This window comes from Crocodylus porosus, unplaced genomic scaffold (assembly GCF_001723895.1).
Source record: "Crocodylus porosus isolate Cpor-Errol unplaced genomic scaffold, CroPor_comp1, whole genome shotgun sequence".
In the NCBI taxonomy this organism is placed as follows: Eukaryota; Metazoa; Chordata; order Crocodylia; family Crocodylidae; genus Crocodylus; species Crocodylus porosus.
The window spans coordinates 105361101-105384828 of NW_017728943.1; the positions used below are offsets into that span (position 1 = coordinate 105361101).

General features: G+C 37.5%; 1 protein-coding gene across 17 annotated transcripts in view; it reads right to left on the reverse strand.

Moving 5' to 3' along the window:
• Positions 1-23728, reverse strand: part of AFDN (afadin, adherens junction formation factor) — a 129038-nt gene that overhangs the window by 28464 nt on the left and 76846 nt on the right. For all 17 annotated transcript variants that reach the window (XM_019549929.1, XM_019549932.1, XM_019549938.1 and 14 more), the window contains 2 exons: positions 22917-23020; positions 20118-20204 (listed from right to left, as the gene is read on the reverse strand). In XM_019549929.1, coding sequence (XP_019405474.1) covers positions 20118-20204; positions 22917-23020 — 191 coding nt within the window. The remainder of the gene's footprint in view (positions 1-20117; positions 20205-22916; positions 23021-23728) is intronic.

The following is a 23728-nucleotide window of genomic DNA, read 5'->3' on the forward strand; positions in this document are numbered from 1 at the left end:
CTGGGGTCGTTTGACCCCCGTACTCTTTCCTGCCATGGCAGGGGGTCGGACTAGATGATCTGCTCAGGTCCCTTCCGGCCCTAGAAACTATGATTTGATTTTTTGTAAATCAGGGAATTTGCTATTTTTAAAACAGAGAAAACCAGGATCCCTGATGATGACTAAAGTTGGGAAAGGGCAGGGAAGAGAGAATTACAATTTTCATTTTGGAAGTTGACAGGTCCAAAGTTCAAGTCCATTGTGAATTTTTTTTTAAATAATACTTTTTGTGGTTTCTAAATAAAAATATTCTACCCAATTTAATCTGAAACCCAACACTGATATTGTATTGCTAGATGATTAGCAAACCTTCAGCAGATAAATATAAACATATATTTGAGTCATGCTGTGCACAATTCCTTTACATGCACCCACTAGCTAGCTACCACACACTGGATTCGTCTAACTTTTGAACTAGTGAGCCTTGAAAGCATCATTAAGTAAAAATAAATGGTCATATAGTTGCAGTAACATTATTTAGTAAAGTGAACGTGTGCCATTTTTAAAGTTGACTATCACTTGACCTCCACAAAAGGCACTGTTACAGAGAGCAATATTTTCAGCTGAATTAATGCATACACAAAACTTTCCCATTCAGAACAACATTCCAAATTAGTATATTATTGGGAATGTGACTATTCTGTTTACTGACATCAACTCATTTCTACATTTATTTTTGGTAGCTATGCTACTACTACTGCTATTTCTCTGCCTTTGAGGGGGGGAAAAAACCCATGGAAATTAAAATCCTAAAATTGTAACTTCAACCCAACCAAATTAATAACTTGCAGCCTGGCTTTGGATTTTTTTTTATTTTTTTCTTTGGACCTGGGAAGTAGAGAGGAGGGAAGAAGGAAGGCGGACAAAGACTACTTTAATTAGAAGGATAAGACAGGATTAGTTTAAATAAGTCCAAGTTGCTCTAGTTCAAAGTTTCACAAGTCTCAAAACTTGTGAAATTCTCCTGAGATCTAGAATGTTCAAAATATTAATAGCTAAGTGTTTTAAGCGTACTTTTCTTATTTCCAAAATTTAAAAAAAAAATAATGTGGAAGGAGCAACAGTAACACTGAATGAAATAAAAACAATAATTTAAGTATCACTTTAAAAAAGGGGGATGTCTTCGCCGGTCCCACCTAGGAAAACGTATTCACTTTTAAAGTTACCTATTTATGCCAAATGAATAATTTTTTAAGTTTAAAAAGGAATCATTTGATTAACTGGAATTTTGCTCAATTGTCTTTACCCTCCAAAAACGTATTCTTGAGGGCTAGAGACAGAAATTACACAAACCAGTATAAGTGGTTTCAAATCTGTAACACAACAAAGTCTCAGTGTACACAAACCACTTTCAAAATGTCTGAAACCTGTTTATAATAGACCTGGATGGGTGCAGTATCAGACTTAACTGATTTAGGTTAAATTGATTTGTTAAACTTCTGTCCCAGATCCCCTCCAGATTCAATTTAACTCATAGTTTCCCAGCAGCTCAGGATGCTTTGTATGTTCCTCACAAGCCACCTCCTCACAGGCTGGACATGTTAGCCTTGGCCCAAGCTGCGTGCTCTAGCTGAGAAGGGAGATGTGCCCTAGCACTCCCCAGCTTCTGGCCTGGGCCACTGCAGGCATGTGGCTGCATTTCTGGAATCAAAACTTAGGGCGTCCCATGCTCTGGAAAGCATGGGGGGGAGGGAGGGAGTGATTTCATTGGTGCAGCTCCAAGAGCCAAACTAATTAAAAGCACTCAGAGTGTCACAGGTTACACACACTAAAAAAAAAATCGCAGTAGAGTCCTAGTCGAACAAGCTTTAAAGCTACCATTTTTAACAAGCACATTAATTTCCACGCTCCAGCAGACTCTATTAATCATTTTAACTATGGTTAAAATGGTATTTAATATTTAACAAATTACTAAAAAAGGATTTCCCCCCAACCCAACAGCAAAAATCTTAGCTCTCTCCCATATCAGGTATTATACTATTTCTCTGTAAAAGTGCTAATCTGTTCAGAAAGCAGAGCTGCAATAATAAATCATTTACCCATAGAATATAAGGTAGTTTTTAACATGGATTAACTCAGGATTCAGAAAAACAGTTTTTCCAGAAGAATGCATGAAACAAAAATTCAGTTCAGAGCTACATGACAAACTATCACAAAAAAGGGAACAAAGAGCAACATAAACAAGAACTTCCATAATAACATTTCACAAGCAAATAATTCATTGAATTCTGTAAGCAAGAAAAATCATGCCTGCAGTAATTAACTTAGTAGTTTTAGACAAATTTTCTATGGTTCCACCTACTCGAAATAGGGTTTTTAATTTTTTTTCCCCCCCAAAATGTGAAAAGGTTAAGATTTTTTAAGGAAAGAACGACAAGAACTTAATCACTTAGAAGCTGTTAAATAGTACATACAGTTGTCTAAAACTAGGAAAGCAACTAAAAATATTAATTGCTTTTTCTTCAAAAGTTAGCTACTTTTTTTTTTTGTAGTGCTAGAGTGATGTTACAGTTGTCATGGTCCAGGAATTATGTGGAGGCAAGGATTTTTGGAGGGGTGATATCTTTTACTGGACCAATTGCATGGTTGGAATAAACTGAGACAAGCTTTCAAATGGAATTCCAACCATGCAATCAGGTCAATAAAAGACACCCCCCTCCACCCCACAAAATCCTTGCTTCTTGTGCCAAGTTCTTATGACATTCATTTTATTTCTAAATTACAGGCAAGGGTCTACCTGCAGGCAATGCCCGAGTGAAGCCTGCAACATTAACACGTAGCAAGATAATATAACAGTTTTAACAGCCTCACCACTTCAAACCCCAAGGAATACTGCATGCACACAAACTGTTAAAAGATTAATGTTGCACAGTTAGGCATTCAAAAAGTCAGAAAAGGCTGCCTGGGCAACCTTAATGTACTTTCTGTTCTTTGCAGGCATCTTTTATCTTTTACTACATAAGCACATGTTTTTCTCACAGGAATCCTATCCAGTTAGTGAGCAAAATGGACAGGATGCACCCGTTCAGTATTTTTTTCTCCCTTTTGTTCACTCTATGGCTACCACCCAGAATGAGACAGGACAGCTGACAGACAGTTGGGAGAAAGCTGAACTCTTCAATAAATACTTTGCTTCAGCATTCATGCATGCAGATGATGGTCACCTGCCTAGTCAAATACTGGATGGATGCACAGGTGGGGGGTGATTGTCAACCAATGATCAGTTTTGGACTGGTGAGGGAGCACTTAGAGCAGCTGAACGTCTTCAAGTTGGCAAGACCAGATGGACTACACCCAAGAGTGCTGAGGAATGGGCTGGAGTCACGGTGGTACCACTGGTGAAGGTATTTGAAGACTTGTGATGCTCGGGAAGATGGGAAAAGGGCCAATGTGGTGCCAATCTTTAAAGGGAGAAGGGAGGATCTGGGAAGCTACAGACTGGTCAGTTTGACCTCAATACCAGGTAAAATTTTGAAAACAAAGTATCAAAATGTCCATTTGTGAGAGACTAGCAGAAGGCATGATGCTGAAGGATAGCCAACATGGTTTTGCAGCAGGTTGCATCTGACCAACCCTGTCTCCTTCTATGATCAAGTCATGAACCACTTAGATGTGGAAGATGCAGTTGATGTCAAACACTTGGATTTTAAAAAGGCCTTTGATACAGTCTCTCATGATATTTTTATAAAAAAAAAAAAAAGGGGGGATTATGAGCTGGAAGAGCCCATGGTCAGGTGGGCTGGGAACTGGCTAAGGGGTCAAACAGAGAGAGCATTAGTGGGCAGGTCTGTATCATCTTGGCAGGAAGAAGCCAGTGGTGTCCTGCAGAGTTCAGTTCTGGGCCCTGTGCTGTTCAACATCTTTATCAAGGATTTAGATGAGGTTGTGGAAAGCACATTGGCCACGTTTGCAGATAGGATGCAGATCCAAGTGGACCTGGACAAGCTGGAAAGGTGGTCAGAGCAGAATCAAATGCAGTTCAATAAGGATAAAAGCAGAGTGCTTCGTCTGGGGAGAAGTAACCTGCAACATGAATATAGGTTAGAAGGAGATAACTTGGCCAACATGATGGCTGAAAAGGGACCTCAGGATTATGGTTGATCACAGGATGAACATGAACTGCCAGCATGACACTGTAGTCAACAGAGCTAACAGCATACTGGAATGCATTACCAAATGCATTGCAAGCAGGGCTAAGCAAGCAATACTTGCTCTCTACTCAGCATTGGCGAGACCTCAGCTGGTGTACTGTGTCCAGTTCTGGACACTGCACTTCAAAAATGACATGGAGAATCTTGGAAGGGGGTCCAGAGAAGGGCCACAAGAATAATTAAGGGCCTGGAGGACCAAAGCTTATTAGGAAAGACTAAGGGATCTGGGACTGTTCCACCAGGCGAAGAGACAATGGGGGGGGAGGGGCAAAGGACTTAGTGGCCATTTATAAGTATGTAAGGGGTAAATATCAGGAGCTGGTAGGGGAAAAAAAAAAACAAAACTGTTCACTAGTGTGCCCCAGGGGAAGACAAGGAGCAATGACCATAAACTGTTAGAGGATGGTTTTAGGTTAGATGTAAGGAAGAAGTTCTTTATGGTAAGGGTATCTAGAATCTGGAACAGACTTCCCAAGGAGGTGGTGTAGTCCCCAACCTTGGAAATCTTCACGAGGAGACTGGACAGACACCTTGCTGAGATCATTTGATCTCAGCAGTATTTCTGTCCAGAGCAGGGTGGCTGGACTCTATGATCTTTCAAGGTCCCTTCAAGTTCTTGATTTCTAGGATTCTAGAAACTTTCAGATTTTATAATTAAAACCAATATTTTAAAGTGGCCAGAACAATTATGCTCCTTATCTTTGTCATTATTCACTGTTCGTGGTTCAAATATACTGTACAGAGACGATGAAATAGGTTAGAGGAGGGAAAGGGAGGGGAGGGGACAGGAAGGAAAGGAAAGGAATTCCTAGTATAGACAGCAAGTTAAAGGGAACTAAATTTATTCTTTTTACAGGAGGGCTGGTTTCAATGAGTTCTTATCAGAAAAACTCAGATAAACTTGTTTAAAAAAGAATCTCATGGGACAGCCTCTCTATATTATAAGCTGACAAGCAAAGAAAGGGATTATTTGTGAAGCAACAGGGATGAGAACAATACTGTAACTCACTATCCAAGTTAAGTGAGCTACTAATATTCAGCTTTAGATAATATTAGATCATCTTTCTAATGCAAAATGGGGCAGATAAATTCTAGAGAAAAAGTTACTTTGTAGAGTTAATGTATAAACATCAAGCACCTGACTTCAGGAGTGCTCCTGTGTCAGAAAAGCTGATTGAAAGAAAAACAAAAACCTTTACATAATATGAACTAACTTAATCTGGCAACCTCCCACAGAAACATTGTAGTGATTTTTAGACCTTCTGGATAGGTCAGTGGCCTCTAAATGCCACTATCAACCTTCCAAACAAAAATACTCTTATCTCCTGGTAACCAGGGGGACTTGTATGGAAACACAGACCAAGCAGCAAAAGAATTTACACAAAAATCAAAAAAGTCAGATAAACTGGGAAGGCAATGTCACCACGAAGGTGAAAGTAGCACAATTTACTCAAAATAAATTTTCTTTCCCCCCAAATGACACAGGATACATCTATGCTGCAATCATTGAAACTGATGTAGATACACTCAAGCTAGCCTGGCTACCAATAACTGTAACTGCAACAGCATGAAGCTCATCTCAGGCTGAATTTTACAGTATGCAGCGAGCCTGGTGCTGCTGCTGCTTTGCTATTATTGGTATCCAAGCTGGTATCCAAGTTAATGGTATCTGACCATTAACAACCAGTCAGGATATGGCAACATAAGCTGCAGTGACTGCTGTTAGACATACCCACAGAAATTCAGTTCAGGAACATCCAGTAGAAAATTAAATGGAAGCTCTGTGAAAAGGAGACTTCATAGCTCAGGTTTAATCTATGAACTCTTCTGCATTCAGTCACAATTTAAAAAATGCTTTGACTTTTTTTTCTAGGTAGTGTTACATAGCTAGAAAAATGTTTCGTTTGTTCTCTCTCTCTTTCAACTGCCATCTCCTAGGATTAAAACAGAGAGAACCTTTCCATATGTTTCACATCTAAACAGTTATCCAAATAAACAACATTGGAAATAATACCTAATTGTTGCAACCCATATAATGCAACTTAATATTTTATAAAAAAAGAATCCCCATCTCCCCCTCTCTCACCTCAACAAATTTTATTTTATTTAGGAACTACTTTAAAACTATACCCTTGTTCCCCCAAAAAACCTGCAAAAAAAAGTTTTGCAGCCCAAAACAGAAGGAAGGGGAAGCAACACTGATTATCTCCCTATTCCCCACTCCAGCTTTTGGTGGACTACTGTATTATACAAGACTAAGCACGGAATTTACTGTTAAACGTTAGAGGTGCCTGAGCACAGAGTCTGCACCAACAGTGTGATGAAGCAGACTTGATTAACTGAGTCTGCCGGAGCATGGTAATTACTGTGCTCCAGTAGCCTCCTGTGTCTCACAGGTCAGCATCCCCATGCTTCAAAATGGTGGCCGGGGCCCTTGAACTAAGTGCCATCCCTCCCTCTCCCCCAACATACATGTAAAAGTGCCCTAAGTTCTTAACGTAAGAAAGTAAGCTAAAACGTACATAAGTTGTTTGAATAACTAGAGCAACGGTTCTCAGTCAGAGAATCAGCAACATCCTGGGATGCCACAAGACTCTTTTAAAGGTGCCCTCAATATTAGCATCATTGTTTGCAAACACACGATTCACAAGATAAACTCAAAATGCAAGCAGCAATCCACAACGTTAAAAACATTCCCACCTGTTGTGGGCTGAGTCCTTTGCAACAGAATTGCTCTATTACTAATCTATAGTCAAAAAAACAAATGTAAACAACAGCTGGCATTTTCTGAAGGATGCCAAGTCCAAAAGGGTTGAGAACCACTGAACTAAAGAACAGAATTTCTACAAGTATTCAGGGAGGATGTATAAGACAGTAGGCTCACTATAAATGAGGATGTGGGTAACATTAAAAGACAACAAAGAAATGGCTCAAGTACTGAATGTCTCAAATGTTCAAGAATTTTTTACAATTAGGAAATAATAAAAACCTTGCAAAACATCCATTTATAAAAAGCTAGTGAAGCAATAGCTGGAAAACTAGAACATAAATTAGCTGTTCCAGATGACACGTTCCAGGATATTAAAAGGAATCAGGTAATGAACTTACTGAACTACTATTTTCAGAAAGACATGAAAGCCCTGAGAGATGCTGAAAATAAAACAAAAACAGTAATTTTCAAAATTAAACAGATGGATACTTTGCACTTTACTAAAAAGTGTAAAGTTTATAAGTATCAATTTATAAATAAATTGACATTTGTAAACAAAAAGTCTAAACTCAGCCTCAAGTATGGAAAGACAATATTAAAGAAGAGTCACCATGCAACTAAAAGATGGCAGAGCACTAAGCAGGATCAAATTTTACCTAATATTTAACTCTTCCTCCCCATCTTGTGAAGAGCTAAAAAAAACCAGAGGATGAAGGAAATCTGACAGCTGTAATAATAGCATTTAAGCAACTGAAAAGAGTCATTGTTGGGATGATAAACTAAAATTAAACAGAGTATCAAAAAGAAAGGAGTACATTTGGGAAATAAGCTGTAGTAGTTAATATAATTTAACATTTTAATTAATAATTTGACAGTAGGTATACATTTATATGCAGGTAATGCTGTACTGGGACAATTTACACGTATAAAAAGAGACATGCCACTAAAGGGATTGAGAGAAATTAAGAAATATGGACAAATAAAACTAAACTTGGAAGAACATGAACTAATAACAATGTGGCAAAATCATACAAAACAAATCTATTAAACAAGAAACCTTAAAGAAAAATTCTACTGATAAATATTTATAGCCAATGGTGAACAGCAAGTTGAGTTATTTATAATGAAAAAAGAAAAATCAAGATAAGGACAAATTGACTGAGTATTTGATGAAAAGCAGCAAAATATCTTAAGTATATAAATCAAAGACAGAGAAAGCTATGGTGGTATAAGAATATAATAGCTAGGAATAATGGGATTAAAATTAAGTGAACAACACTGAGAGAAAATCCTATTATGTTATAGATTAGACACCTTAGGGAGGCCTTGGACACTGAAAAATCTAGGACGCTAACGGATCAACCGTTTTCCCCCAGCTATAGTCATGGGCTGCTTACGGATGTGTGCATGTCTGTGTGGGGGGTGGGGGTGGAGATGAAAAAAACTCCAGTGCTATACTTTAAGCTTGGCACCCTCCTGCACCAAGCACAGCACATGGCCAGAGGATGCACTGAGTTATTTTGACGCAGTTTGCCCAATGTCTGTATACGTCATGTGCTTCAGCAGGGCTTTTTGGCACTTTTAGCTAAAAGCTGATTGAATCAGTTTTAGATAAAAGCACCAAAAAGATCTGCTGAAGCACCTGATCTATACAGATGTTACAGAGCCAGGTCAAACTGAAATGTTTCCTCTTCCAATGAAGTGTTGAGTTTTTTTGTTCCCCACCCCCCCACATCTGTAAGTGGTTATGGTGAGTAGGCCATAAATTGGCTGTCCAATCACCAAGATCTCATAAGCAAGAAGGTGGTAAAGGTCTAAACTTCTCTCCTGCTCTGTGCCTCCTGAAATTACTCTTAACAGTAGAGTGAGGTCTATGAGCCCCTACTTTTAGTGGTAATAATTTACTTGCATAGCCATCATCAGCTTTGCAAACTATTAGCCATAAAAAAGCTGAGTCTATCAGTATGAAAGGTAAGCTTAGTTACAACATCAGTATGCAGACATGGTTGAACAAAGTGGCCACTATGATGCCCCAGTTCAGTGCATCATAATGGGACTAAATGGTCTCTCTAGTTAAGTAAGTAACCATCAAAGCATTCAAACAGACATACATGCCTCCCTTGCATAGCAATACAAAATTGTCTCAATAGAACTGCACAAAGAACTAGACTGGACACAAAATAGTTGGTAAAGCTTTTTACTTAGTCCGTAGCACTCCTCAACTGGAAGTTGGGACTTCTAGATGACCCAATAGGAGTTTGACTAACCTCAATTTCTAATAATTTCTAGAATTAAAAGGCTAAGAAAATCTGTAACAAAAGGATTTTTTCAGATGACAGAAGAAACATTCAGAAGTAGTAGCAGAACTACAAAGCTTAATTTATTCATATATTATATATTGCACATAAACATTTGAAGCTATATGTATTATAGATTTGTATGTGTAGGTACTGCAGCTAAAACTATAAATTCACCAGATAATTTAATGGCATTATCTCATTGCTACTAGTTTTAAATTATTTTTGCCTATACCTGCACCTCATTTTATCCCCACTTCAAATTCTTTAATTCAATTAAAAATCTGAATAGACCCAGTACAGCTGAGAATTATGGTTGCTTATAAAATTAAAAATATATATACACATGTGCTTCATTGCAATACACTACCATCTAGCTTTAGTCACAGTAAGTATATTAAAGGTTTCCTAATGACATTTGGATGTAGACTTAAATTTGTTTTATTGTTATGAAATTTTGCAGTGTTTAAGAAATCACATGCTTAACATTGTGGAAACAGAAATAAGGATATCTAAATGTTCCCATTATAATTTAACTGAAATTGTGGGAAATGTTTAATTCCCACTTTCAGGATACGTAGTCTCATTAAAATGGCTTCATGGATCAGGCCTATAATATATCTCAAAACAGAAGTCCAGAATGCAAGTCTCAAGACGTTTGTTTTTTGTTGTCAACTGACTGAAGATGCCAGGTGTCCAGTCTATGACAATCATGAAATGTCAGACACAGGAAATCTATAACTAAGCAAATAAAAAGATCAAAGCTACAAATGAAGTTCAGAGGCCAAAAATATTTAAAAAACGAATAAAATAATTGATATGCCCTACAAAATTTGATTTAGCCATAGGAATAAATTTAGCACAATTATTCTTGTAATGGAGATCTTTTACAAACTATTTGTGAAGTAATACAGAAAGGAAAGCTGAATAAGAAGAACATAAGATGTTATTTAACCCTTTACACTGAAAGAATGCAAAACCTGAATCTGATTTCAAAAAGTTAATCCCCAAACTTTGCTTGAGGGTAACATGCTTATAAAATAAGTAATGTGAATAATAAGATGCATATAAAAGATTATGATTTATAACTCAAAACCACAATATGTACATTTAAAACACTGGCCATTAAAGTATTATGTCTTCATAACAGATGTTCTTATAATACAGGGGAAAGAAAGAAAATACCTGTTTGTATCTTTGTAGTGAGGAGCAAGGATTTCTTAGGGTGATCTCTTCCAACTACATAGTTGGAATATAGACAGACAAGCTTTCAGAAGCAAGACTTTCTTCATCAGATCACTACCCTGGTAGTGGAAACCTTCATTTCTTCCACAAAGTACCAACTGAGTATAACAAAAATAGTCCATGGAACTAAAATGTTTTAGCAAAACCATAAACTTCTACCTTATGATAAAAAGCTTCAGATGTGGTAGCTAGGTTTCCATTCACCCTCCTTCCTACCCCCATAGTAGAATTTATTGGTTTCATCAAGGCTAATTCTCATATTCCTGTCTTTGTAAGCTTACATAGAAGATCATCAAAAGTTGTATAAACATCCTCAAAAACAAGTTTATACAACAGGATCAGTCAGTCTGACTTCTCTGGCAAGCAGTTAGTCTAGATGCATTTAAATTAGCTGACTTTATAAGCATTCTAAGGGAACACCAGTTTACTAAAATACTCCAGCTGGTTTACATATGCGCTCACTATGCAGCGCAAAGCAAAAGCTTCTGAAGAACAAAAACACATTCAACATTCCCCTCAAAAGCTATGCGCATTTCACAGGTCAGCTCTGGTCACACATAAGCATGAAAATCTGAATCTCTATGTATAGAACATACTGTGATCATGATTAATTTAATTACTTGCCATCATCAGTTCAGGAGAATGGAGGAGTTTAACTAAACAGCTACTGATTAAGACATTAAAATGGGGTCAAAAGCATCTTTGCATATGAAGACAAAAAAGGAAAGAAAAAAAAACTCTGGCAAAGGAAGCAAAGGCTTCAGCCCCCTCAAGACCAATTTAGACTTTATCATCATTAGACAAATGCTTCAGCCCATACTCCACATCATTTCCAAGTATAAATGAGGTGAACTGGCTTGCTGTATACAAAACTGATTCCCTTCATTGTAACTACAGCTGCTCCCCGCCCCCTCCCCAATGTGGTGATCTCCAAAACAAACTGATTTTTTCTACAACTGACCCATAGTCCACATATTCTCTCCCTCATCTTGTCTTCTTTGAAAAAAAACATGTTACATATTCATCAAAGTACAGCTGCAAGCCAGGAAAAAAAGCAACCAATAAAATGAACTGAAAGTAGCAATTCAGTCACTAGCACCAACAACTAACTAAATGATACAACCAGAAAGGGAAAACAATGCACATGCATGACCATGAATGTAATTTGAGTGTGTTAAGTAATGCAGGATTAAAACCACACTAAGTTTTTAAAAAATGCAAACATCTTAAAGGCCACAACAGATAGGTGCAAAATTTTGAGAGATCAGAAGAATACAATGCATCAGGTGAATCTGCTGAACATTTTCAATCTATGAATCTGGGGCAGGAGAAAACTACAGTTTGTTTCAGGGCATGCATCAGTTATAAAAGGTTTCCAGTAAAGATACCAGTCACGCAAACAGACCTCACACACCTAGGTGTTCATAATACTTGCTTTTCAAAACAGATAAAAGGGAACTGAATTATCAACAATAATATAATACTTTTCTATTACTAAAGCAATGCATGATGATCCTTGTCTGATGTATTTTTTTTTATTAATTCTAATATAGTGTAAGTAAATACAAATGGAAGAAACAGGTGATTTCCTCTATTCCATGTAAAAATATAGCTGATTAGTGACACAAATTAACGTCTCAACATATTCTAGAAACTGACTAATTCCAAACAATCCTTTGAATTTAAAAAAAAAGAGAGAATTAGCATCTCTCTTGCTAACTGTAAAGCAAACCATTTCAAACATTACAACTAACCATGCCTTTTTTAACCTACTTGAATTTTACTTTAAGACATCTGAAAAATACCAAGAGTAAACAAGGAGAATAAAAATCACTAGACTAAGTCTGTAGAAAACTTGATAAACTTTACTTGAGAGCTTTGCTCAACGTTTATTTAAATAAAGGAAATACCTAATGTGGCAATCTGTAAAAGACAGGAATCAGATCATGTTGTTTAACAAACTAACAAAGGCTTTCCCCAACTTCTGCAAGAGATCTACCAATTTATTCTGCCTGGAGCCATTCACTTATCTCACCCCTTATATGCACTTGCAAAGCAAGAAAGTCTGTTGTTTTATCAGGCATTTCTGGGCTCAGCTTTAGAAATGAGATTAATGTTTTAGCATATACTGACAACTAATACTCAAGTTGGTTAAGCACTGAGGGAAATCTGGACTCATGCCACCCAGCAGAAGTGGTACTGAAAATTTAGCAGCACACTTTCATCAGAGAGGTTAGCCATGTTAGTCTGAAGTCAAGCAGAAGACAGGGTAGGCCTGTACCTTTACAAACTAACTAAATACTACATGTATATGCATAGCACAAGCTTTATGAATCCAAGTTCACTTCATCAGATGCTGTGAAAGGACATTTCCTTCTGAGCTAACACTGAACTAATACCTCAACCATCACTATGAGCTAGTTGTGCTGTCTTCTGACAACACATAATTGGGCAGGTCCTCCGTTCTAAACTCAAATATTTGTAATGCTCTTCCTGCAAAAGATAGGCATTAGCCCCACTCCTCTCGCTAAACTGAAGCAGACACAATTACATTTCTATCAGCATAAATTCACTCTGCAGTCTTGGGCAGATATGGTGAAAAACAGGCTGTAGTGTTGCTTTGTGCTGTTAAGTAACCATGTGCATGATAGTTGAAACTACTCTTCACTGTTAACTACTTCTGCATGCATAATTGGTAAATGTGTAGAAAATGCTTTGAGATTTTTAGAAGCATGAACTATAAGTTTAAGATGCTATATCATCATCACGGGTACTGGAAAGGTCTTTGAGGGGAGGGGGAGAACTTGCCTAAATGCCAAAATTCTTTCATGCATTACCAAGTGCCTGAATACTGAAGCTGCTATGGTATGGGTAGAGCTGGAATATCCACCTTATTTTGCAAGGAACTAAATTACAGCAAGTCTTCTCAGTTGACCACATTAAAACAAATGTTCAGATGACTGATTTGCAACATAATCTCAACCTGAATTTGTGAAAATCTTAGTTCTTGCCTGAGCCAAATGTGAGGCCTCAAATAATGGGGAAAGAGAAACCATGCTCTGCTGTCAAACTGAAGAGCTGCAACACTAAGCTATCTGGGTTTGTGAAAGTGGACAGAATGTGAAATCTTAGAAATACTGCAGATCTGAAGAGCCGACACAAAATACACTGAAATAATTTGAGATAAAGAATATTTTAAATCTCAAAAACTGTTAATCACTCTTTAAAAACAGACATCTTGACATCAAAAAGACAGTCCACTGAAATATAAAACCTGCTGAGGGATTAAATAACTTGTATTTTATACTGGAAAATGACATTGCAGATGCCGATTAATTTATCATTAAAAAAATAAAGTTACATAACAATTAAGAATATGCAGTTAAAGATACTATTAACTTTTCTTTCAGATGGATAATCTGTTTTTCTATGACTTGCAACATTTGTCACAGTTAATTTTTGAAATTCTAATTTAAAACTGAAAACCAAGAAGCAGATTATCATTTTATCATCATCTCAAGTAAATTCAATGGAAATACTCCATCCAAGCCCTGTTTTTACAGGGAGCATTGATTTAGGTTTGCATTTAAAATGAAATGATGTTTTCCTGACTCTGTTGTGACTGTTTACCCTTATAGTTGTAAGAAAATTACTGAGATTGAGGGATATGGGGACCTAATTCCTTGGAGTACTTAAATTGTAACATTTATTATATTCATTAACCTGTAGATTCCTCTAACTAATGTTTGCTCTATGTGGTGGCCAAATACTTTGAAATACACCTTTCTTTCATACAGTAGCAACCTGAATGGATTTAAAATTCTCTACTCAATAAATATACATTAAGTTTAAGACGGAACCTAACTGGAGTGCATTTGTAAAGTCTTTTATTCTAGTCACAGACCAGGTCTACAGAGTATTGAAATCTCTTAATACTGTTTAGGATGTCAATTTTAATTATTTTTACAAGATTTTACAAATGGAAAACGGATTTGTAGAGGAATCTGGATTAAAGCCAAGTAATATGACAAGCAGACATATCACAAAACATGCTATTCATGCTCTTCCACAGAGAAATGGTAGTAATTATTGTGGATACTTGAACAATAAAAAATTTAAAAGCTGTCACTACCACTTCTTTAGAGAAATGTGTAAGAATGGACTTGAAAATAGTTTAAGCTTTTCCCCTTCTGACTTTGCAAAAGTTAACTAATAAACTTTGACTGTATTCAACTGCATGCTACATTAAATGGCTGTTATATGAACAAGTACTTACTGACCAGTCTAAACAAGCAAGAGTGCAGGAAAACGTACAGGGAAAACATTTAAAACTAAACAAAAAAAACAGTCCCAACAGAACCCTGAACAAACTTACCACGGATTCTGTTCTTCCAACAACAGAAAACCACATTTTGATCTCCGGGACTACAGATCCTTGAAAGAAAAAAAGAAACAATTCTCCACTTCTCTCACAGCCCTTAAAAGCAACCAGCAATACAGTCTGCTGGATTTTCCAAGACACCCATCAAGATAATTCTGAGCTGGATGCTATGACACTATGGCATTTATCACACTAGCTATAACCAATACAATATTCAGACTCTTACGTAATCAGTATCCCGTTCCGACTTTCATTTACTTTAGGAGCTTTATTAAACTTTGAAAACTACTAGAAAAACAAAAAAGGGGGCCTTTTGTACAAAAGACAAAAACCTCCAAATTAAACAGGAAGTAATGTGCTGGCCCACAGATGGGTAGAAAGTCACATGCTAAACCCCCCAAAAAGTGATATATTTTTAAAGTAAACTGCATGCACATACTGCTTCCAAATCATCTGGATTTCATAAAATGAAACCACAGTGTGGCTAGAAGTCAGGCAGCTCTTAACATCAAAACATCTTTCAGGGTTAGAGCAACCAACTTCTAAACAGTTTCAAAAAGCAGTACAGACCCTGCTCCCCAACCACTCCACCCTTTAAAAATCAATGGCCTTACAATAATGCTAGCAGACGTAAAACTTCAAAAAGATTTAGTACAAAAAAACTGTACAAGGGTGGGGGCAACAGCTAAGCTTCCTTCACTGCATCAGTGGATCATCTGCAAAGTTTAAGATTTTTAAATCACAAAGGTTTTTAAGAAGGATGCTGCAAGGTATTTTCCCTAACTTTAGAATGATTTTAATAACTCCTTAAGCTTGAAACAATTAAGTACTAATACTAGTTTTTATTCAGTCTGCACACCACCCCCCTCACTTGTTACATGGCTGCTCAAAAAATTAATGTTGACTTTGAAAGCCAGTGGCTTTTAATGAAAAAATACATGAATAGAGTACATGGTGACGGCTGAATCTGTATTTTAAAAAATTTACATTTTGCACATACCAGATATTTTCATAGCTTGCGTCCCAATAAAGTACCATATAAAATATTAAAACTGGAATTAAGACTAAAGCTCTTAATGTCATTGCCTGTGATTAAGTGGAAGGAGGGCCAAATATTTTGTTCCTTAGTGACTGAATAAATGTTTTCATTTTTCTTTTCTCCACTCAACCACTTAAATCTACCACTGGTGTCTGTAATCCTTCACACAATGAATTAAAACCATCCATCATAGGGACAAACAGGTGCAGAAGACTCTGACTCAAGTTCTATTACTTCTTTGCTTTCAACATTATTTTTAACATCAGCCTTAACTTACAGAGACTATTCCGCAATAAATTCCTTCGGTAAAAGGAAGTGACAGCAATTTTGTAACTAAAAAAAAAAAAGATGTTGCTAATTAGTAAAGTTCTTTGCCAGTTTCCAACAGGAAACTTCATTTTCATAGATTTTCCCTACAGCCATATTGCTTTATCTTTGGTCCACGGAACAAATCTAGCCTGCAGAGCTCTTCACAGGTCTGGAAATTTGGCAGTGGGAAAGTGATGGATCCAACACGCAGGCTTGCTCCACGACTAGATCTGGGATGCAGGGCCAGGCTAGCACAACTGACTGCACCCATGGATCAACCTCATGTGCTGACTCCACCTAGATTCAGCCTGTGGGATCTGGCCTGCGGACCTATCCCACACAACACATCCAGGCCATGGGGCCAGAAGGTTAAGCACCACTGTCCCACAACATGAAACTGCACACATGACATGAGCAGAAAAACTTTAAACATATATGAATATGCAAGTGTATTACTTAGATGTTCTGCTCTAGCAATAGCCATCAAAATTGTGGATTTTTTGGTGCAAGGTACAGGAACAGAAGAGCGAAAATCATTTCTTTTTTTTAAAAATTAATCTTTGAGATTATGAGCATTACTTTCTCTTCTCCAAATATGTCCATGGCCTTACATTACAGCCCTTTCTTCTGCCAAGTGACAACTAGGCAGGTTTAGCTTCAGTTAGTAATTTTCATTCAAAAGAATTCAAACTTAGAATGACTCCTCTCATTATGGCAGACAATGCCATACTTTTGTCATTCAAGACAAAGTGCTATCTATATTCATATACAGAATCATGTATTAAACAGAACATATGCAGAGGGTTCCTCTGGCATGCCTAAAGCAATGATAGTTGAGGCTAGGAGATAACCAGTTCAATGCTCTCCCTCTAAAGCAGTGTTTCCCAACCTTTTCCAGCCCAAGGCACACTTAACGTTAATAACAATTTTCTGCAGCATACATGTTAAGGCATTCCCTATCCTCATACCTATTGTAGCTCATTGCCATGGCAAAATTCTGCGTCACAACTGTTCATTTCTGACAGCACACATTTGTGCTGCAGCACACTGGTTAGGAAATACTGCTCTAAAATATCCATCCCTGCTGCTGTTAAAGCTAGACTAACCACTGGTCTGAGCCATTGTGGCCCTTCTTATTGCTCCTAATAAAAGCTTAAGCAGTTGTAGGTATAAGAGCATCTCTAACACCGTAAAGTACTGCTTTATTTGGAGCAGTGCCACCTGCTGATCAATCACTGTAATTTTCATTTCTAACTTTTTCTTTTTTTAATACCTCACCCAATGGAACTTAAGGGACCAAGAAATAAAACTAGGACCAGCCATCAAACTAGAGCCCTCTGCAAAGAAAAGGAAGTGCCTCTTCTTTTCATACAAAGACAAATCCTTATTTCTTGTATTTAAAATGCACTTTAAAAATACCATATTTACTTTTATACCAAACACACTTCTACTCCAAAAAAGTCAGCCATCCAAAATTGGGGTGCATGCTTTAAATGAAGATGGTGATTTCCAGACCAGAATGGGGGCAGGAGACACTGGAATAGCTGCTGTGGATTGGCTCTGTGCTAGGCTCTGGTGGCATTTGGGAGGGGACAAGCATGTGTTGCTCCATGTTGTGCATTCTCTCCCCTTGCAAAATCTGCTGCTCAAGGCTTAACCCCATCAGAGCTGCTGGCAAATCAGCAGCAGCCAATTTGGCAGAGGCCATGATGGAGCTGAAGCTTGAGCTGAGGAGCTTTTATAGAGAAAATGCCTGAAGATAAATCTTTTCTTCTTCATTCTGCGTTCCCAAAGCAAGATGCAGGTCTTATTTGGGGGTCTGTGGTATGCACAAAAATATGGAGTTTGAATATCAATTGATTTTCTTATTCTGGAGAGAAACATTGGGGGGAAAGGGGGGGGGAGAGAAGAACAGTCAAAGCAGATTACCGTAGCTAAAATATTAACATTGCTTACCCTGATGTGAAAATGCAACAGCCAATTAGTTCCACTCTGACATGCTATACTTAAAATAATCTGGGGCACTCTAAAAAAAACTTTAAAACTCTCAAAACACTTTAATCTGCACATTTATGCCCTTCCTCCCCATTTTGTGGGGTCAAAAAAACCCACCGAATTTCAATTCCAGTATTAGTGCAAGATACATAACCTGAGTTCTACTGGAGAAGTCAAGTGTCATTAGAACAAGGGAGTTAACAGAAAAGTAAAAACATATAATCACTATCAAAGCTTCTCAAACACAGTTTATCAGTTTCACCAATTCCTTTTTCTGTCCTGCTTCAAAAGTTCATTGTCTGTCAATCTTCCTGAACACTGTGTTGTTGTTAGTGGAGTTTCCATTTCATAAGAACTATGTCCAAAAGCTATTCTCTGTTCTAAACAGCCACCAGAAAATAACCCAACTAAACTGAAACTGGAAGTGCAAGATAATCTCTTTTGCACATCTAATGCTAATCTGGGAGACTGCAGCCTAGTGTTGGATATAAAAAAAGATTATGTATTCCTAGATAATTCTACACATTTAAACAGAACTTTTGCTGCTTCTTATAATATTTTTCTTAAAGCTTCAGCTTCTTAAAAAACCCTGTTGGATGCTGCACAGTGGCACTTCTGTACTGCTGCTATAAATTAGTGATGTCAAACTAATTTTAAAATGTGCATGTGACAAGTCAATCAGTTCCAGGGAAAAACTGCAAGTTTCCCACTTTGCATACTCTGCTGCTCTTCAAATGAGAAAAATCAATAGGACAACACTTTAGCATAGAAAATTCCACTTCAGCTTGCCAATTTCATCTTGAACACTAAACTGAAATGCAGAAGTCTGATCAGCAGTTAATCTAGCGCATGCCAAAGTCATGTATTTCCAGTCTCTCAGACTTAAGCCCACTACATCATATAAGAACTCTACTGAAGAAATGTTTTGCCTCAAATTTCTCAAGATTTTGAGCACAGTCTCTCTCAAAGGTAAGATGAACTTTAGATGATACATATGCATCCAAACTTTACCTCCACCTTTGTAAAAAACAGGAATAAAACTTGTTTCAGCAAAAAGATGGATATTGTTTAGAAGTACTTACCTATACCAAATACCTTAAAAACAGTACAACAGTGTCTAGTCCATAAATTTTTTGGGAAAAGGGACTCAATTGCTTTGATAAAGCTCATCCCACACACAGTAAAGAAAGAATCACAAGAGACCGTCTCTCTGTTACCTGAAAATGACTGGGACTTTCAAACACTGGTTACATAAATTACACTACAAATTTAAAATTCAGATGTACCCAAGTGGGGGAGTCCTCCATATGGCAGCTGGAATTGTGTGCACGTACTTCACGTTACCACAACGAAGACCAACATAATAAGCACCGTAATATGGTAAGGTGAAAGGGTCCCTCCCTCCTTTTGGGCAACCTATTCTGCATACAGTATTTTAAGATCAAAATGAAACACAAGTGAAACCAAAGTAATTTGGGCAGTAAAATATGGTGTAAACAACCTCTTCACTCCGCAAAATAAATATAAAATTTAGTTGGTTTGCAGGCTGTTTTTTCCTTAATTCATTTAAACATTTTAATCCATACCAAATTATAAAACACGTCTACACACTTTTTCAGCATTACTACTCTTCCTCAAAGCACTTTTGCTACATATTTGTGTAACCCCCAATCAGATCCAAAATATCTGATGAGATTATAACATTAGAAGTACCAACTTAAGAAATTAAATTCAAAATGTCATTATAGGACTATAGAAATTTCCAGGTTCTATTTTTCTGAGTTGCTATTTCCTTTATTTTGTTCAGTCTGTATATTTTACAGAACAGGAATTTGCAGCTAAGGTAATATGACATAAATGTACTCTGGGCAAGTACATGATGCAAGTACATTTTCATAGCAAGTAAATAACATTGTCATTTTGATCAGTTCATGAGACATTGTTTTCATACCTTAGCAGCAACAATGCTTAAGCCCATTCCATTTTGTTTTTTTAGTGTCACCGTGATGATTTCAGGTTCTTTCCTCAAAGGCTGAGCCTACCAGAAGAAAAAAGTAGAAAGAGAGGTAAGCACACATGGCAAGACTGCACAAAGTGGCCACTCTATAAATCAATAAAACAAAATGTTTTATACAGGAAGAGAGATAACATCCAGAGATCCTTCTGCAAATAAATTTAATTTTCATTATAATTTTAAAATCTGTAACATTTCATTAACATTAATAGGTATCAAAGTAATCAGCATTACATTTGTACTCAGAACTCTGCCAAAGTTATGCAGTCTATCAAAAATGTTCTTCTCTCTTGATTTGAGACATTTTAAAGTTAATAAAGACTATAAACAGAATGTACATCTGGGTCAGACAATTCTAAAAATGACATTTAAGAAAAAAATATCTTGACGAGTTTCATACGATGGGGTAACACTTTTAAAAAACAAATCAAAGAATATTCACATTTAATTATTTATAGAAATAACTGTATTATTCTGCAATGTGTAGTATTATATATTTATTATTATTTTTATTTACAGAAAATTTCATTATTAACAGAAATATTAACACATTGTAGTCAAGTTAAAATATTATAAAAATAAGGATATTTTAAGAAAAAAAATTATATTAGCGCACACACATCAAATGCCTCTACCAAAATGGAGCCTGCTTCCATTTTATTTAGGTTTTTTCCATTGATTTAAATGGAAGCATGAGAATGCTTTATAACTATACTAAGCCACTGGAAAAAATGAAAGATTTCTGTAAAAACACCAGAGGACTCAAGGAGAAAGCCACAAGACTCCGGGAAACAATGCTTTATCACTGCTTCCATCTATCAGTTCCTCTCTGATCAGACAGTTTAACACAAGGCAAGATAAGCACTATAAAGTTTTACAGACTATCACCAGAAGTAAATTTCAAATAATGAAAATTTTAGCTTCTAAATATCTCAACTATACAAAAAAGAAAAATGCACCTCATTTTTGTGTTGGCTAGACATACAAGGAGCCTCAACAACAACATTCGTCTCAGATGAGTCTCCAGCTGCAGGATTGTTTAATGAATGAGAAGCTTCCGGCTATTTTGTAAGAAATCCAGAAATGCTGGAACTTCCTTGTTTCCAAGGGCACTGTCTAAACTTTTCTTCCAGCACCTTGCTGTGTCTGTTGGCGGAATGCTTGTACAAGGCCAAGAGCTGTTTACTTTATAGGTGTGTCCCATCTTTAGGGCTTTGCATTCAGTGCCATGCTGTTTCAAAATAGGGTAAATTGGGATAAATAAGTAGATTTTGGTAGGAGACCCTGCCAACTGGATGTGCTAGTGTTCACTGTGACACGAATAGCGTATCAACTAAGTAGTGCAGATAAGTCACAATACGCAAATCAACCAGACTACTATTAATATCTCGATGAACGCCTATGGAATGGAAAGGATTTTGGGGCGATATCTTCCATTTTACCAACTGCATAGTTTTCTTCTAATAATGGCAACTGCCATAGGTAAATTGAAGAAACAGTTGTTGAAAGCGTCCTATTATAATACTGAGGTAAGTCTCTCATATCCATTGGATGTCAAATCTTCTGGACAGACTGCAGCAACAGTGGAAGTTAGATCCTCTATCCTGATGTTTATTTTTGTCGATTCATTCAGCCTTGCGTGTGTACCACAGACCAGTCTATTCCAAAGCGTTCTTGGTATGACAAATATGGAATAAAACCTTCAGTCACTTATTACCTCAAAGGATAAGTACCAATTTCACTAGTTCTAGAAGTGAGAAAATTCTCTCTACGTTGATTTAATACTTGTTAATCACCCAAAGTAACAGAGAAAACGAAGGGATGTGACAGAACCCGAAACCCCAAAGAATGTGTCTGCTATGCTATCTTCTATATTCACCCATTCATTATTAGGTCCAGATGCCTGTTAAGTAAGACACAATAGTCTCCAAGCCTATATGGATCAAGGCAGGCCAGGCTCACTCATAGTCACTGAAGTTATTTTTAACTTGCATTTGCCATGTCACTGAGGCACAAAGTTCTTCAGGTCACTGCATGGGAACATTATGGTCTTAGCAAAATACAGCTGGCAGCTTGTTGACCATTGCTGCCTGCAATAGAAATTGGTGGCACTTGGGAAGGCGCTGGGACCAGCTTCAGGCTTTGGCCACATTGAGCAGGAATGGGAGATTCTCAGTGGTGGGGCTCACAGGGGTTCATCTCCAAGTAGTCCTCGTCCCCACATCAGCCTAACACACCCTACACCACCACCTTCTGCACTATGGGAGATGTTTCTGCTGGATGGGAAGGTGTCGACACTGTCAGCAGGCTGATAAGGGGACTAGCAGCTTCTGGGACATGACTTACATGCTGCACAGGGAGCAAACATCACCAGTTCTGCCTCTGCTTGGAAGTCCCTTTAAATGACAGTTTCTACCTTCCTGACCAAATCTCTTGGAATGGAATCCCCTTAGAAGGAATTGTTACATCCTTTGCACTTCTGCACCAGCCTTAGGAAGGCTAAAGAAAAGTCTTTGGGTTCAGAGCTTGTTGAGCAGAAAGGGAACTGAAAATTAACCAACTCATGATTAGTAAGCAGCAAGTCAACAAGACCTCTCCCAGTTGGCTTCTCTGCCATTTATAAACAAGTTGTCCCCAACACAACACAAAAGTTTCCTGGCCTGTCTGCAGGAATAGTTTGCAGAAAGCTTTCATATAAACTTTCTCTGACAGCTATTTCAAACACTGAATACCTACCAGCTCAGCATTCTCACGCAACAGGTGACTTTCATAGTCTGCACCTTCAAAATATATTGTCCAAGTCCCTGGTGAACGTGGATGAGGTGTTAACCTGCAGAAGCCTAGAAGAGAAATAGAAAATTCACAAAAAAATATCTGGTGGAACAAACAAAACCAAATAGCTTACACACTGGGGTATTACCATACGCCTCTGACCCATGTTACATTTAGATGCGACTAACAGAAATCTTACCACAAGTGCCACTCAATTTAAGGCATGATAGTGTAGTAAACAACCCACGAAATTATTCCACACAACACGGAACAAGTTTGTGGCTCATCTGTATCATGCCTTAAACTGAGTATGTAGCCAGGGACTGTATAGACCTGAGTGACTGCATGTGGTTTTAGTTTCCAGGACACAGAGAGCCTAGAGCTGGGATGCTGCAGCCCAATATGGGGCTCTCCATGCACCAAGCTAATTGTCTGTTGGATGAATGGATTCTAAGATGGACAGAAAACTGGCTGGAGCATTGGGCTCAGAAGGTAGTAATCAGTGGCTTAACATCTACTTGACAGCCGGTATCAAGTGGAGTGCCTGGGGACAGTTTTGACTGGGTTGGTCCTGGGAAGAGTTTTGTTCAATGTCTTCATCAACAACCAGAAGGGGTGATCACCAGGGATGACTATTCTGCAGTCGCTCGGGGATGTAGGGGGGCAGTTAGGAAGGCCAAGGCAGAGATGGAATTAGGACTAGCTTCTCAGATTAAGGACAATAAGAAGTCCTTTTTTAAAAACATAGGGGGCAAAAAGAAGGTCCCGGGTAACGT